The sequence below is a fragment of the Talpa occidentalis genome, unplaced genomic scaffold, assembly GCF_014898055.3.
Source record: "Talpa occidentalis isolate TD23 unplaced genomic scaffold, MPIMG_talOcc4v2.1 talOcc4.15, whole genome shotgun sequence".
In the NCBI taxonomy this organism is placed as follows: Eukaryota; Metazoa; Chordata; class Mammalia; order Eulipotyphla; family Talpidae; genus Talpa; species Talpa occidentalis.
In genome coordinates this window covers 54,380,637-54,394,749 of record NW_023601543.1, presented here as the reverse complement: position 1 = coordinate 54,394,749, position 14,113 = coordinate 54,380,637, and the positions used below count along the sequence as shown (strand labels likewise).

At 38.5% G+C, this 14,113-nt stretch overlaps 1 protein-coding gene across 19 annotated transcripts in view; it reads right to left on the bottom strand.

The window, feature by feature from the left end:
- The window catches only part of HUWE1 (HECT, UBA and WWE domain containing E3 ubiquitin protein ligase 1), a 161,224-nt gene that overhangs the window by 40,366 nt on the left and 106,745 nt on the right, over window positions 1-14,113 (bottom strand). For 18 of the 19 annotated variants that reach the window (XM_054695712.1, XM_054695716.1, XM_037512356.1 and 15 more), the window contains 13 exons: window positions 12,082-12,298; window positions 11,549-11,671; window positions 10,671-10,908; window positions 10,078-10,308; window positions 8,808-8,930; window positions 8,212-8,307; window positions 7,409-7,678; window positions 6,122-6,274; window positions 3,610-3,737; window positions 3,309-3,390; window positions 2,485-2,661; window positions 1,575-1,734; window positions 923-1,281 (listed from right to left, as the gene is read on the bottom strand). In XM_054695712.1, the coding sequence (XP_054551687.1) occupies window positions 923-1,281; window positions 1,575-1,734; window positions 2,485-2,661; window positions 3,309-3,390; window positions 3,610-3,737; window positions 6,122-6,274; window positions 7,409-7,678; window positions 8,212-8,307; window positions 8,808-8,930; window positions 10,078-10,308; window positions 10,671-10,908; window positions 11,549-11,671; window positions 12,082-12,298 (2,357 nt within the window). The remainder of the gene's footprint in view (window positions 1-922; window positions 1,282-1,574; window positions 1,735-2,484; window positions 2,662-3,308; window positions 3,391-3,609; window positions 3,738-6,121; window positions 6,275-7,408; window positions 7,679-8,211; window positions 8,308-8,807; window positions 8,931-10,077; window positions 10,309-10,670; window positions 10,909-11,548; window positions 11,672-12,081; window positions 12,299-14,113) is intronic. The other variant, XM_054695719.1, reaches the window with a different exon arrangement.

Sequence of the window (14,113 nt, the reverse complement as noted above, 5' to 3'; positions counted from 1 at the left end):
GAATGCTGCAACACTATAACGGGGGAAACAATACCCCAAGAGAGGAAAACAGAAGTGTTGCTTAGTAACATTCATATGACCGTTGACAAAAAATTAGCAGGAGGGAGGAAAGGGAATTTTGGAAAAGTACCAAGGAGGAAAAGCCTTTAGTAAAACATTTGTCCAGCCTCACCCTGCCTCCCTCATCCCTGTTGATGCTATGTGTGTTTTAATTACGATGTCATCTCTTTCACCAATTTATATGGTTCCTAAAATAAACATATAAGCCTCAGTTTTATGATTTGCATAATGGGTATATGCAAAGTGCTTATTAAAATGTCTGACATACTAGAAACATCACAAAACTTTACTTTTTATAACCTTAAAACACAATGTTTGGAAAATAGGCTCTAGGATGGACATTTGAGAAGTATTCATATAATGGAAAAATCTTTAAGTCATCCAGTCTTTTATGTATGTGTGTGTGTATATTTTAAAGATTTTATTTATACAAGAGCTGGGGTATAGGCCAGAGGCGCGGGAGAGTGAGAGGATTCACCAGAGAAAGAGTGGGGAGCAGAACAGGCAGACGGACCGAAAGCACTGCTGAGGGGAGCAGTGGGTGAGACAGGAGAGGTCTGCCGTGCCATGTGGGTATCTCCCTGGCCGGCCAGGAATCGAACCCGCACTGCAGAGACTGCGGATAGCTTCACAGTGCTGCGCTCAACCTGCTATGCCACTGGAGAGGCCCTATTTATATATTTTGAAGAAACCTAGACTACCAGAAATGACTTTACCAATTGTTACTATAGTAAATATAAGATACAGTCTGTATGTATAGCTTCATATCCTATTAAGTGTCTGAAGTCTTTATGTTCTGAGACCAAGGAGAACAAAGGTTTGAAGTAAAGCAACACCAGTGTCTGACACCAAAAAGACTAACCTTCTCCATGGTATGACGGAGGGTACAAGGGTCCTCAATGATGTGTCTTAAGAGAAGGGTGACCAGGGGAGTAAACCCATTGAAGCCTGAACTCTGCGTCAAATTCAAGATCATGCGGGTACTCTTCAGCTCTGCAAACATCATGGCATATTTGTGGTCTCGGGTGAGCCTCAGGCAGAGGCGAAGGGTGGCATGCAAAGTGTCTGGGTCCACAGGGACTCCTAGCATGCTCACGCAGGCCCGGATTAAAACAGTCACCATATCCTCTGTCAGGCCCTGGATCAGGATCTCTCCAATTTTTGTTTCTTCCAGGCTTGTCTCCTTTTCAGTATCAGTAATCTCCAGGGTCAAGGGGTTATCTACAAATGGCAATGCAAGAGTTTAGATAATTAAACCCGACAATTCTTCCCACACCTCTCCCTTGTAAGTAACCAGTCAAACACTTGGGTCCTATTAAGAGAAACATACCAAACAATTCTAAAACAAGATGAAAGGACATATAAGAAAGAGGACTGTTGTATCTTTAAAGTCACCAAGCAATCTGATTAGTAAGAAATCACTCATGGTGAAATATGCAGACAGAGTAATAAGGCACACTAATTTTATTTACAACACTTCCTGAAAGATTCAAAACTAAATATAAAGTCCATACCATTGCCTTTATTTTCTTTACGTTTGATATCCATTTCTTTGTTTTCTTCCAGTGTCTTCTCTAGTTCCTGTCCATTGCTGTTTTTAGAATTTTTATTTAAACGTGGTACTCTCAGGAGTGTCAACATCACAGGGCGTCGGTTTCCTGTTTCCTCATTAACCTAGGAATTCAGAAAGACAAAAAAATATCTGTAACAAAAAAAGAACTAGAAGGGGTGGAGGAGAGACCTCCCAACGCAAAATACTACAACAGAAAGGAACCCTGGCAATTTAACCCATCCGCTAATTATTTACAGAGAGAAAACGTGAAGATCCCCAGAAGTGGTAACTTTCTAATAAAACTTTCTAATAAAGCAGATATAATTTCTTTTCTTTTTAAAGATTTATTTATTTATGTATACAAGAACTGGGATACAGGCCAGAGGTGCAGGGGGTGAGAGGATTCACCAGAGACAGAGTGGGGAACAGAACAGGCACACTGACTGAAATATACTGCTGAGGGGAGCAGCAGGCGAGACAGGAGAGGTCTGCTGTGCCATGTGGGTATCTCCCTGGCCGGCTAGGGATCAAACTCGTGGTGTAGAGGTTGCAGATCACTTCATAGTGCAGCGCTTAATCCCTTGCGCCACCAGGGAGTCCCAAAGCAGATATAATTTCTAACCACCGCCTAATCCATAACTGAATATTTAAAATCATTTCCAGGTGAGACAGTATCAAATGGCCACAGATCTATGGTCTACATAATGACTGTAAGAAGACTCAATTGGCTGAAAACTAAACCCACTTTTGTAGTGGGAGTATTGTTCCTTATAACACATGCCAGGAATACTGATTCAGGAAGAGGCAAACTAAAAGGCATACCAGCACCTTCCCTCTTTCAATAAAGTTTATAGAATTTAGTGAACACGTACCTGCACCATTGTAGTGAATTGGACAGTGTATCTTCTTCGGCCTGCAGTGAAACGCACACTTGTCTCTCCAGATTTCCAGGCTGAATCAATAGTGCTATTGTTGCTTGCGCTATAACTACACCAACGCCCAGAGCGGTCATCAAACCAGCGCCAGTTGTTATTGTTGGACTGCAGGTACTAAATATAAGAGCACAGAGTTTCTTTGTATTCCCTATAAGGTTGGTTGTTAGGAGAAATAGTAATTTTATCAGTGTTCAATGCTAAAGCTAACCTAGGAAAAAGAAATATTGTGGACATTTAACATATCTTAAGAACCAAAAAAGAAGTTTTCATATACATTTACCCTTAAATTCCTGAGTTTTTCCACAGGCACAAAACCCGCTATACCTTTTGTCCTATGATCCTCTGCTTTCCTTTGTTCCTACTGTTTTCCACAAAAGGTGAACGTTCACTTTAGATGTACTGAAACAAAAATTCTGTTTCTGAGAAGGTTCTGAGATAATGTGGCACATATAATCTTCATATGAGGAGCACCCGCCTTTGGAGAAATTGCTACACACTCAATATATAGCACACTCCTTTAACATTACTTCCAGGGTTAAGTTAATGGTCCTTTAGCAAGCAGCTCCATGAAAAATAATTCTAACTCCCCGTTCAGAAGGGAAATCTAGCTATCAAAATCTCTCAAGTAATTTACAACTTGATCAGAAAACTACACATTTTTCATCATTCTCCTAAATCCTCTTCTGGTCTTTTTTTTTTTTTTTTTTTTTTGCCTCAAGAAGGTAAGCAGTTCTGCCAACTATAGGCATTATATAACAGACCTTAGTCATTTGGGCTCTCCTTTTTGAGGAGATGGCTGTCTTTTCATAGAAATCAATCAGCAGCAACACTGGGGTGATCCACCTGAAAAAGGAGAAATGATTTACTCTGGGAAAGCAATAAACCTTACAACATGAGAAGCTTATCCTGATCCATCAGGCATTTCACAATTTTCAAACCATGAGAGTACCAAAGATTTGCCCCAATTATGCCCCAGAACAGTGTCTGATTAAGGTCCAAAGCTTGAGAACCCAAGTACCAGGGGAGCAGAAGTGAAACCAGGAGAAAGAGGGGGTCACTCACTTTGGGGTCTGCACCTCCTTTTGTTCTTTGGCGGCCTGTAGGCAAGGCTGAACCACTTCCAAGAGTTTGATTAGGACATTAAGGATGCCACTAGATTCAACAACCCAAGCACAAGGTAGCTTCAACTCCTAATTGATTAATAAAGAAAAAGAAAACACACACCAACTTCTACTCAGTATCAAGCATTAGCATAGTATAAGAGGACACAGAGGTGAATGCCAAAGAATCGGTTGATTTAAAATTCTACTTCTACCACTTACCAACAGTATGATCTGACATGAGTTACTTAAGTTCTATAGCCCTCATTTCCTCAAGGGTCAAAGGAATAATCATTTCTAGGGTAATGATTACTGGTAATTATGATGATTAAACAAAGAATGAAGTTGTGTGTGCACACAGTGCACAACACAGCATAACAGAATGTGCTTAATATGGAAACTGTTATTAGCATCATTAATTTCATTAAAGATTGTCATCTAAGCCATTTAGTCCTAAATATACTGAAGTTGAAAAGCTTCTGACTTAGAGAACCTTCATAAATATTTCAAGGAAGATGGAATCATTAAACACAATTAATGGTTCCCCTTACTGAGGCTAACTAAAGTGTTACTTATGTTAGTAAGCAATTTAAATGTCTAACAATAAGCAATTACTTAAATAAATCAGATGTTCAGAAAATGGGATATATAACATGGGAAAATAATCATAATATTGAGAGAAAAGAATATAGAATATTCCACATATACTGATCCCAACAGTTTAAATGCATGGAGGAACGATTAGAGGAAAATATAAGGCTGTTACCTGTTATTTTTTTTAAAAGAAGGGCTTATGCAAAAGAGACATTAACCAAAACAAAGAGACACCCTACTGACTGGGAGAAAATTTTTGCACTTCATACAACTGATAAGGTCACAAAGATATACAAAGGACTCACTTGAATCAAGGAAAAAAACAAAGTAAATAATCCAGTCAAAAAATGGGCAGAAGAATTTAAAAGACACTTCTTTAAAGAGGAAATACAAATGGCCAACAGACATATGAAAAACTGTTCAACATTTCTCATAATCAGGGAAATGTAAATCAAAATCACAATGAGATACCACCTTATACCAGTAAGATGACACATACTAAAACACTAGCAACAACAAATGTTGGCGAGGATGTGGTGAATAAGGAACTCTCCTACACTGGTGGTGGGAATGCAAACTGGTCCAACCACTATGGAAAGCTGTGTTGCGGTTCCTCAAACTACTAAAATTAGAGTTACCATGTGATCCAGCAATTCCACTTCTAGGAACCTACCCAAAGGACACAAAAACATTAATTCAAAAGGATACCTACGTCCCTATGTTTACTGCAGCACTATTTACCATAGGTAAGATATGGAAACAACCCAAATGCCCAAAAATAGATGACTGGATGAAGATGATGTGGTATATATACACAATGGAATACTATTCAGCAATCAAAAAAGATACTCATGCCATTTGCAGCAACATGGATGGGGCTAGAAGGGATTATGCTCAGTGAAATAAGTCAGAAGGAAAAAAAATAATATCGGATGGTTTCACTTACAGGAGGAATACAGGGGAACCAAATACAAGTATAAATCAGAGACATTCCGCAGGGGAGGGGTAGGGAGAAGGATCAAAACGAGGGCGGGAAGAGCACAAGGGACTATGGTGATGGTGCACGGGTGAAATGGAGGTAGAAATTCTATGGGGAATACACCTGATGCAAAATATATATAAAGAAATTAATTTGTAACAACAAAAAAAGAAGAGCTTATGAATGTTTTTCTCATGTTACTGGGAATTCAGCATTGAGTACTTTGCAATTTTTCCTACATGTGCTATAAATAAGAATCACCACTTCTATCATAAAGGAAAGTGCCAACACTGTAGATATGCAGCTAGACACATATATTATTATTGGACTCATCTTTTAAGATGCTTTTAGGTTCAAACTCAGGCTTAACTATTGGTTAAGCTCGATTGCCTCCTAATTCCAATGTTGGTTGGAAGAACATATCCTGGTCAAATCATTCTTTTGCCTCAAATAATCTGCTTGATTGACCATGTAGGAAATGAGTCAGATATCACCTCAGGCCCATTACCCAATCTCAAATTCCTACTCCATTGTCTTTTGCTACCAGTTAGGTTTCTTCAGAGAAACAGAACTCTACAACCAAACTATGATTACCATTCTAAATACCCTTTTTTAACTACCATCCCTAACCCTTTCAGATTGATTTTAATTAACACTTGTTCCAAGAAGCTATCCAAAGTGATGCATATGCCCTTGGGTAAACTCAGATAAAATCGTTTATACCACCCACGTGGCATACAGCATTATATTCTGTACTTAATTATGTGTGACAGACTATTAAAAACTGTAGGCATATGAAATACAGAGACCATACCTTACATTTCTTTTTCAATGTTTAATGATAGGTGACTGATAATTCTTTTGATTACTGAATCACAAGAATCAAATACCCAAATCTTACCTCAAAAAGCAGTGTTAAAAGCAAGATTCTAGTAGCCAAATTCGAGGCCTGAGGCAGGGTGGCCATCTGACTGATCCACTCCGACACTGTTTTTGTGTCACTTGTTGTCAGGGGAAGAGCGGCTTTGATCAATACATCAGCAGCTTCCCACACCTAGAAAAGCAGAAAAGTGGCTAAGTCAGATAACTGTAGATACAGGATGATGAGGGTTGTCAAAATATTTTAAATCTTGTACAATATTCCACCCCCATGACATTCACTGGAGGCTAGATAAATAGTAAAATATCTACAAAGATTTAATGCCTCTATTAAAAGATGATGTGTGCCACAAAGGAACACCTCTAAGATTTTTCTCTTAGGTTATCTTAGAAGGATAAATTCTTAGCTAAAACAAATGAGTATTTAAGATATTTTTGGTATTTATAGTCAATCCCATAAAGATTCCACCCATTTACATCAATAATCCTATACTACATCTGCACAAGAGTTATCATTAAAAACAAAACCCAAATAGCCAGAATGTTAGAAACACTGGTCTAGCTTTAATTTGCATGTCAAATTTTTTGTAATGAATATAATTGTGCCTTTCTATTAAGGCTTTAGATTTTTACAATCATTTCTCTAAGCTCTTAATATAAATAAAAAATCTAAACCATCATCATCTCCTATGAAAAAAATGGTTTATCCTGTTTGCCTTTTACTTTTATATTTCCAAGGATTAAATTTATATTTGTATATGCCACTTTTTGATTTTTTCCCATTTCTAGATTTAAAAAATATGTATTTGCACTTCCAGTTGTTTTGTTACTTCTCAGAGTTATTTATGTTATTTAATTTGTAGAAATACACACGATTGTGTGACAAAAAAAATAAATAAAAAAATAAAAAATTATGACAATAATTTTCAAAACAGTAAGGGAGAGACAATCAAAATGTTAACTGGCTAGCTCTTGGTATTGGAGAGATACATTTATTCACTGTTAGTCCAGGAGGCTTAATTTGGCTCAAGAGAGATAAAATCTGGAAATTTTAGATGACTTTAAGACATTCCTAGAAAAAGAGAACTTGTTTTGTCTTTTCAAAAACATGTTTGGTAGCTAATTCGCTTTTGCAGGGAATATTCAAGAAAAGCATTATCAGATCTACAATGTATTCACATAGTACATCTATATCTAAATACAAAAGCACTAATTTCTCAACCAAAATTAGGTTCTGAAAGATGGTAGGAATACCACTTTACATACTCCTGTTTACATACTCCTGCCTGCTGGCTCTTTGAAAGCTTACCTGATTGACTACTTGCTTTAGAATCATGTCTCGATAGTCTGCTCCATTACGTTTGATTGCTGTCATGATCAGATCACACACCCGGTACACTGTGTCTGGCAACTCATCAAGAAGGTGGAAGCAGCCTGGTAACATGGTATCTGTGAAAGTGTGGAGTTCATCTTGCTCCAATGGATCAGCATCTTGGAACTTCTCTAGACACTTAGCTTCTTCCTCTTCTTGCTTTTCTCGAGCTTTCCGTTCCTCTTCCTCCTTCCGGCAAGCAACTTCCTGGAAGCAAGGAAGAAAGAGTGATGGTATATGGGAGGGTAAAGGAAGAAACACAAGAATGTACACAAACACCCTCTACTCTCTTCACAAATAGGTGATCTGTTCATCAAGGTGTAACAATTACTATGAGGACAGCCACACAGGCTAAGGCAAGACAGGGAAAGCAGTGGGGAAGACACTTCCAATCCCCAAAGCACCATCAATTTATTTGCAGCATTCTATATCACCGCCCACAAAATCATCTGTTGACATTGTCCTGCATTCTCTGCTAGTATAGTAAGCTGAACTGATTGCTACCTAGGAATAGACAGTCAAGTCTGACTTAACAGGAACTACCAAGTATACTTTGGGTCTTTTATCTGACAATAAAGAGTAATTCTTCATCTGCCTCAACACAACATACATCAGGTTGGGATCAATGAGTACTACACCATGACTTTCTTTGACCTTAATTCCATCAGTATTTTGCAGAATGTTCATGAATACTAAGATCAATGTGTCAGATCTTTCTGGATACCCCATTTCCTAATTACCTCTGGTGACTCTGCCCTTTGATCCATTGGGATATCCTGTCCCAGAGACATGGCAATTGCTCTCATCATCTGGTCCTCTTCAGACATACTCAGATCCTACAGAGCAACAACAGAAAATCCAGCAACTACACATACCCCGACTCACAAGGAACCAGACATCTTGTGCTCAAGTTTTAGAGAAGAAGAGAAGGGGCCCCAAATGCCATTCTCGAGAGTCAAAGCCAACTAGGTTTACCTGGTTACTAAAGAATAGAGAGGGAAAAATCACAATAAAATTAAATATAGGAAGAGGACTTCAATGTGACCACTTATTCTGCATCTCAGAAAACAAAGCCTCTTCTATTGCTATCTAACTGTACAATTTAAAGAGTTCTTCTGCAAAATCCAGTAATTTGCATGGCTGGGAGATAGGAAGCCTCTGTTCATTATAATCCAGAGCTATGAGAATCACCATGAAAAAAAAGAATATTGGCATGGAGAAATCTGAAAATGAGCAGTTTACAGAAGGCAAAACAAGTGACAGAAGCACTAGTGAAGAAAAGCATATCAGCAGCCAAATAATGCCCTGAAAAGATAGAGCTCCTGAGCCAACTCACCCGAACAACTCCTCCCATGATTGGAGGAGGGTGGGTTAGAAGGTACTCTGTGGCCTGCTCCATGGTGCTGGTGTTCAACAGGGCCTCCATGGCATGTTCCCTTGTGAAGCCCATGTCCATGAGCTACGAAAAGAATGCAGGATCTCAGAACCACAGTAAAAGAGAAAAAGACAGGAACTCTTTCAAGATGGAAATGAGTTTTTTCTAACCTCACACAAAATGAAAACGTTTATAAGCTAAGGCAGTTAGGTAACACAAATGATCCTTTCTGCTTGGTGCTTCCATAGCTTTCAAACATGAGCTACACATTGAGGCAGAAGTCAAGGTGATTCTCAATTCTATCCTCTAAGAAAATGGGGCGAGATGGTCTCATTAACAGGGCCATTCTAAATCAAAGATTGAGATTCATACATAGAAGCAAAAATTGGGTCCACTTTTCTGGAAAGCAAAATGACAACAGAACAGAGCCTGAAAAACTCACTTGGGATTTCTACCACTAGACAAAAATCATGACATGGATAGAAAGAAGATATACTCCACAGCTTTACAACATCAAACAATAAAAGAATGACTAAGAAATAAAGCAATTTTCTTAATGATAGCAATACAATTCTACAAACGGTATGTCAAACATTAAAAACCTGGCGTAAGAGTAAGTGATGAGAGAAGAGAACACAATAACTATCTTGCATGGTGACAGTACAAATGTCTTAAAAAAATACTTTGCTGTATTTCCAAAGTTTCCTAAAGTGAGCATTACTGTTATAATAAAGAATGTGGCATGCATACATACACACATACATACACACAAATTCTTAGAGAGGAATGAATATATATAAATGTCCTTTGAGTTTCTCCCTGCTTCTAGCCTCCAATTTTCTAATTGTGGTGAATACATTTATTTTAAAATAAGAAAAACATTCTGTAAGAGAACAAGTAAGGGCAACAATGTCCCTTCTATTTACAATTAATGAGAAAATAGCAGAGCACAGTCGTGCTTCCAAAGAACATGGCAGCAGCAAGTTGAGAGTGCTGTAAAAGAATTCCAATACTGAACAACATGCTTGGGAGGACACAAATTTTTTATTAGCAGCACTGGGACTATACTCCATCTTTCTTCAGAGAAAAATTAAACACTAAGAGAGGGAGCAAATTTAAACCCATCTCCTGGCTAACAGGAAAAGTGACTTAGTCGCATGTGAACTTGGAAACCCCACAGTTTCCATCAGGGGTAAAGCCTGGGTGCTTAAATGTGAGGTCAGCACTCTACCTGTTGCAGTTGTTGCTGGTTGACTTGAGGTTCTCGGCGGGAGCCACCTTCCTCTTGCCCTGTATCCTCTTCTCCTCGAGATCCCTCCTTCTCTTTGTTCAGTCTCTCTCGTATCACAGGTTCTCCTCGGAGGATGTGGCATAGGATGGCCAGCATGGACTCAGCCATTCGCCCGCCATACACCTTCAGGGGTTTCCTGTTCCACAGGTTCTTGATGCAAGTAAAGGCTGCCTATAAGTCAGTTGAAATACTGTGTAAGGTCTTTTCTTTCATTGTAAAGCCCCAGAAAGAAAATGTCAAAGACATTTTCATAATTAGTGCCAACAATATGCCAAGCCAGTACTGAGCAGGGCTAAAAGCAGCACATCAAAGTATTTAACCCAACTTGGTACCAACCTGAAGTTTTACAGTTCAAATGTTTATACCACAGAAAAATTTCAAATGCTGTCTGGCCTCTTCTGTAAGGCAATTATATCTGGGAGTGGGATCCAATGGTTCTCCAACAATTATTTCATTAAGGAGAACAAAACTGAGGGAGAATCACCTAGTCAGCATAAGAAATTCCTCTTGATTTTTGAATGCTGAATACTCACTTTCTGAGTTACTACAAGGAAGCGAAGGGCACTGAATTGTGGAAAGTTCTGAACACCTCCAGGCAATTTGGCAGGCAGTGAATGTGGAGATTCAAGCACCGTGGTGGGATTCACCATCTTCTCCACGAGCATTAGCCAGGCATCAAGGAATTCTCCTGTGCCATCAGGTAAGTCTGAATGTTCTAATCCTTCAGCAACAGGAACTTTGCCTCCCATGGACAGAGCCCAATTGAAAGTTCTACATTCAAGTAAGAGAGAATTTGGAGATAAAATATCAGTATTTTAGATGGGGTGGTGATCCAAGTACATAGAAAAAGTTCCCAGTCTTTACAACGGCATTACTTATCCCTCCTCTTGGAGTCACTGTTCAACATTTATTAGCATTATCTTTTTTGGTTTCTTTTAATTCCAGCTTTGAGATATTATAGACTCACAACATATTTAAGTTTAAGCTACACAATGTAATGATTTGGTATATGAATATACCACAAAAGGATTACAACTTCTAACTTTACTTTTAAAATCAAAGCAAGCAAAAAACTTAGGAGAAACTCAGCTTAGAATCTCTGAAAAAAAAAAGGCATATTCTGAGAGGCAATAGAAAGACAAGTCTAGTAGAAAAATATGTACCAAGAACTGGGAATCAAATTAAGAAAAGCAGAGACCCTTACAAACACCTCTAGGACAGGCTGAAACCCACCCTCTAAAGATATAGACAATATGGCAAATTCCCAGAACATAAAAAGGTACAACCAACAGCTGTCTTTATGTATCCCACTGTCACAGGATAGGTCACTTAGAAAACTGTGGGCTGCTAAGGCACACAGACAAGACCAAACTCCAAGAAATCCTTCTCTGTGAAGCAACTTGATCCTTACTCAAAAAGAGCATTGTGGCCTCCAGAGCAGAGAAATTTCTGTAGCATGAGGTGGTAGGGATACTTCCTCTCATCAAACAGCATTGGGGATGTAAACCCAACTGAACAGATGAAGAATGTCAGCCTGAAAGAGGGAAAAAGCAAAAGTTTAACCTTCTCTGAGGCAGACACAGAAGCAATGGGAAATTCACATAGAAGCCAAGAATTAATTTAGCATTGTTCTGAAGTGAACAACAAATCTACTGGAAGGCATGTGGTTATTAAAACTTCTAAGGAAAAAAAAAAGGTGTTTACTGTCTACTAACAAATACAAGGTCACTGAGAAAAGCAGTTTGAATATAAATGCTTTAAAAATATTTATATTCTAGACTTGATAGAACCAAAATAAAAACCTTAAACTTTATTTGGGATATACAGTAAGTAAGCAAGGGTCCTTCAAAGTCCTCTAATTTAGTGGTTCACTCAACACTTTAGAACCAATTTGATTTTTTTTACAGTAATTTTCTGGTCCCCGAATCTCAAGTAGAACCTCACCTGAAGCGGGGAGTAGGTGTATATGGTGGAGGTTGCCAAGACAAACCCTTTGTGAGGAGCTTAGTGAGGGCTGAGGCCGTTGATCGAGCAGCTGGTGTTGGTGCCGTGGTGGTGCTGGCAGCATGATGGCTTCTTCTCTGGCGGACAGGAGACCCCACACAAAGTTTAACAAGGAGTCCAAATAGCTCAGCAAGTGCTCGACCTAATCTGGAGGAAGCTGGAACCCAAAAGCCAGAATAAGGGTGGATAGTATTCTCAGAACAGTTTGATTATCGACACACACATTACCATTAAACCATTTTTATGACTGACCACTTACCCCCACACAACACCTAGGAAACACTTGAAATTATCTTTACAATAATCTAAAAAAGGAAATTCCACAGGAAGGAAATGCCTCTTTTGAAGGCAGGAGATGGAGAAGTATGTTGCATATAACAAATGTGAAAGACAAACAAGATAAGCACCTACTTACTGTTAGAGGAGGCATAAATTGAAACCACCTTTGTAAAAAAGCAATAAAGGATTATGAATTAAAGCAAATGATACATACATTTAATGGAATATAGAGTCACTTAAAATGCTTAGAGTAATTTAAAAATGGCAAAAATGTTAATGACTCAGATGAAGGACATTACATATACCATGTATTATTTGATCACATTAAATATATGTTCCAAAGGAAAAAAGAATGCTGGGAAAAACATAAAAAAATCTACAAATGGTTTTCTTAAGGTATTTGGTATTTTATAAATATTTCAATTTTTTATCTTTGTAAGAAGCTTTTTGGTATATCATTGAATCAAAAACACAGATACTAAAACAAACATGTAAAAAAAAAACAAAGAAAAAGGGAAAGAAAATATGTATAAACATACTATATTTAGGCCTTTTTATCTTCTTTTTTGGTAATATTTCTCTGTACTTTTATACTTCTACAATGAGTATTCACCACCCTTAAAATTATAAATTAAAGTGCTGGCACACATTTTAAAAATAAACATTATTTCATCATGACCAGAAACTAGATCTGGATGAAAAAGGCTAGGTCTGAATCAAAGCAAATCTCCTAAGTACATGCACCTATGAACCCACTATGAAAATTTAGTAATCTCTGAGTTATACAGTCTAAGAAGGAAGAAAAGGCCTTTCTTCCTAAAACACCCAAATTAGGATTTCCTAACCACAGTTAAGGAATAGATTACAAACACTTGCACTGCCTGCCTGGAGACTGGGTATGCCCAGTCTCTGAAATCCTAATGCATACAGACATTAAGTTTGTACTTTTTCACCACTGCTTTCAGGTGAACAGACAGCAAAGTGAGTCAGGGGTAGTCAGCAAGGACAAGAGAGAAAAACAGGGCCTCCCCTGGTGGCACAGCAGTTGAGCACTGGGCTATGAAGCTGCCTGCAGCCTCTGCAGTGCTGGTTCGATCCCCGGCCCCTGGCGAAGGTCCCACATGGCGCGACAGACCTCTTCTGCCATGCCCGCTGCTCCCCTCAGCAGTGTACTTCATCGGTCTGCCTGTTCTGTTCCCCACTCTGGCTCTGGTGAATTCTCTCACCCTCCCGTGCTTCTGACTGTACCCAGTGCTTGTATAAATAAATAAATAAAATCTTTAAAAAAGAGAGAGAGAAAAACAAAAGGCTGGTCACCACATGGAAGCCCAAGAATCTTCCAAGATCACAGTAATCCAAGAAGTGTAACAAAGGAAGATGAGGAAAACATGAGCATGTTCTTGAATTTTCTTTCAATTTTGAGGTTAGTGGTGGTAGAATTTCAAATTCAAATTATAGAATAAACAATAGAATTACTTAGAAATCAAAAAGACAAACTCATGCCATTTGTGGCAACATGGATAGAGCTGGAAGGGACTACGCTAGCTGAAATAAGTCAGAAGGAAAAAGATAAGTATTGGATGGTTTCACTTATATGCAGAATATAGAGAAACGAAACAAAAAGTCAAAACAAGCAAGCTTACTGTAGCTCTGAGGCATACAGCAAGTTGGGGGGAGAGGTTCAAAACAGAGG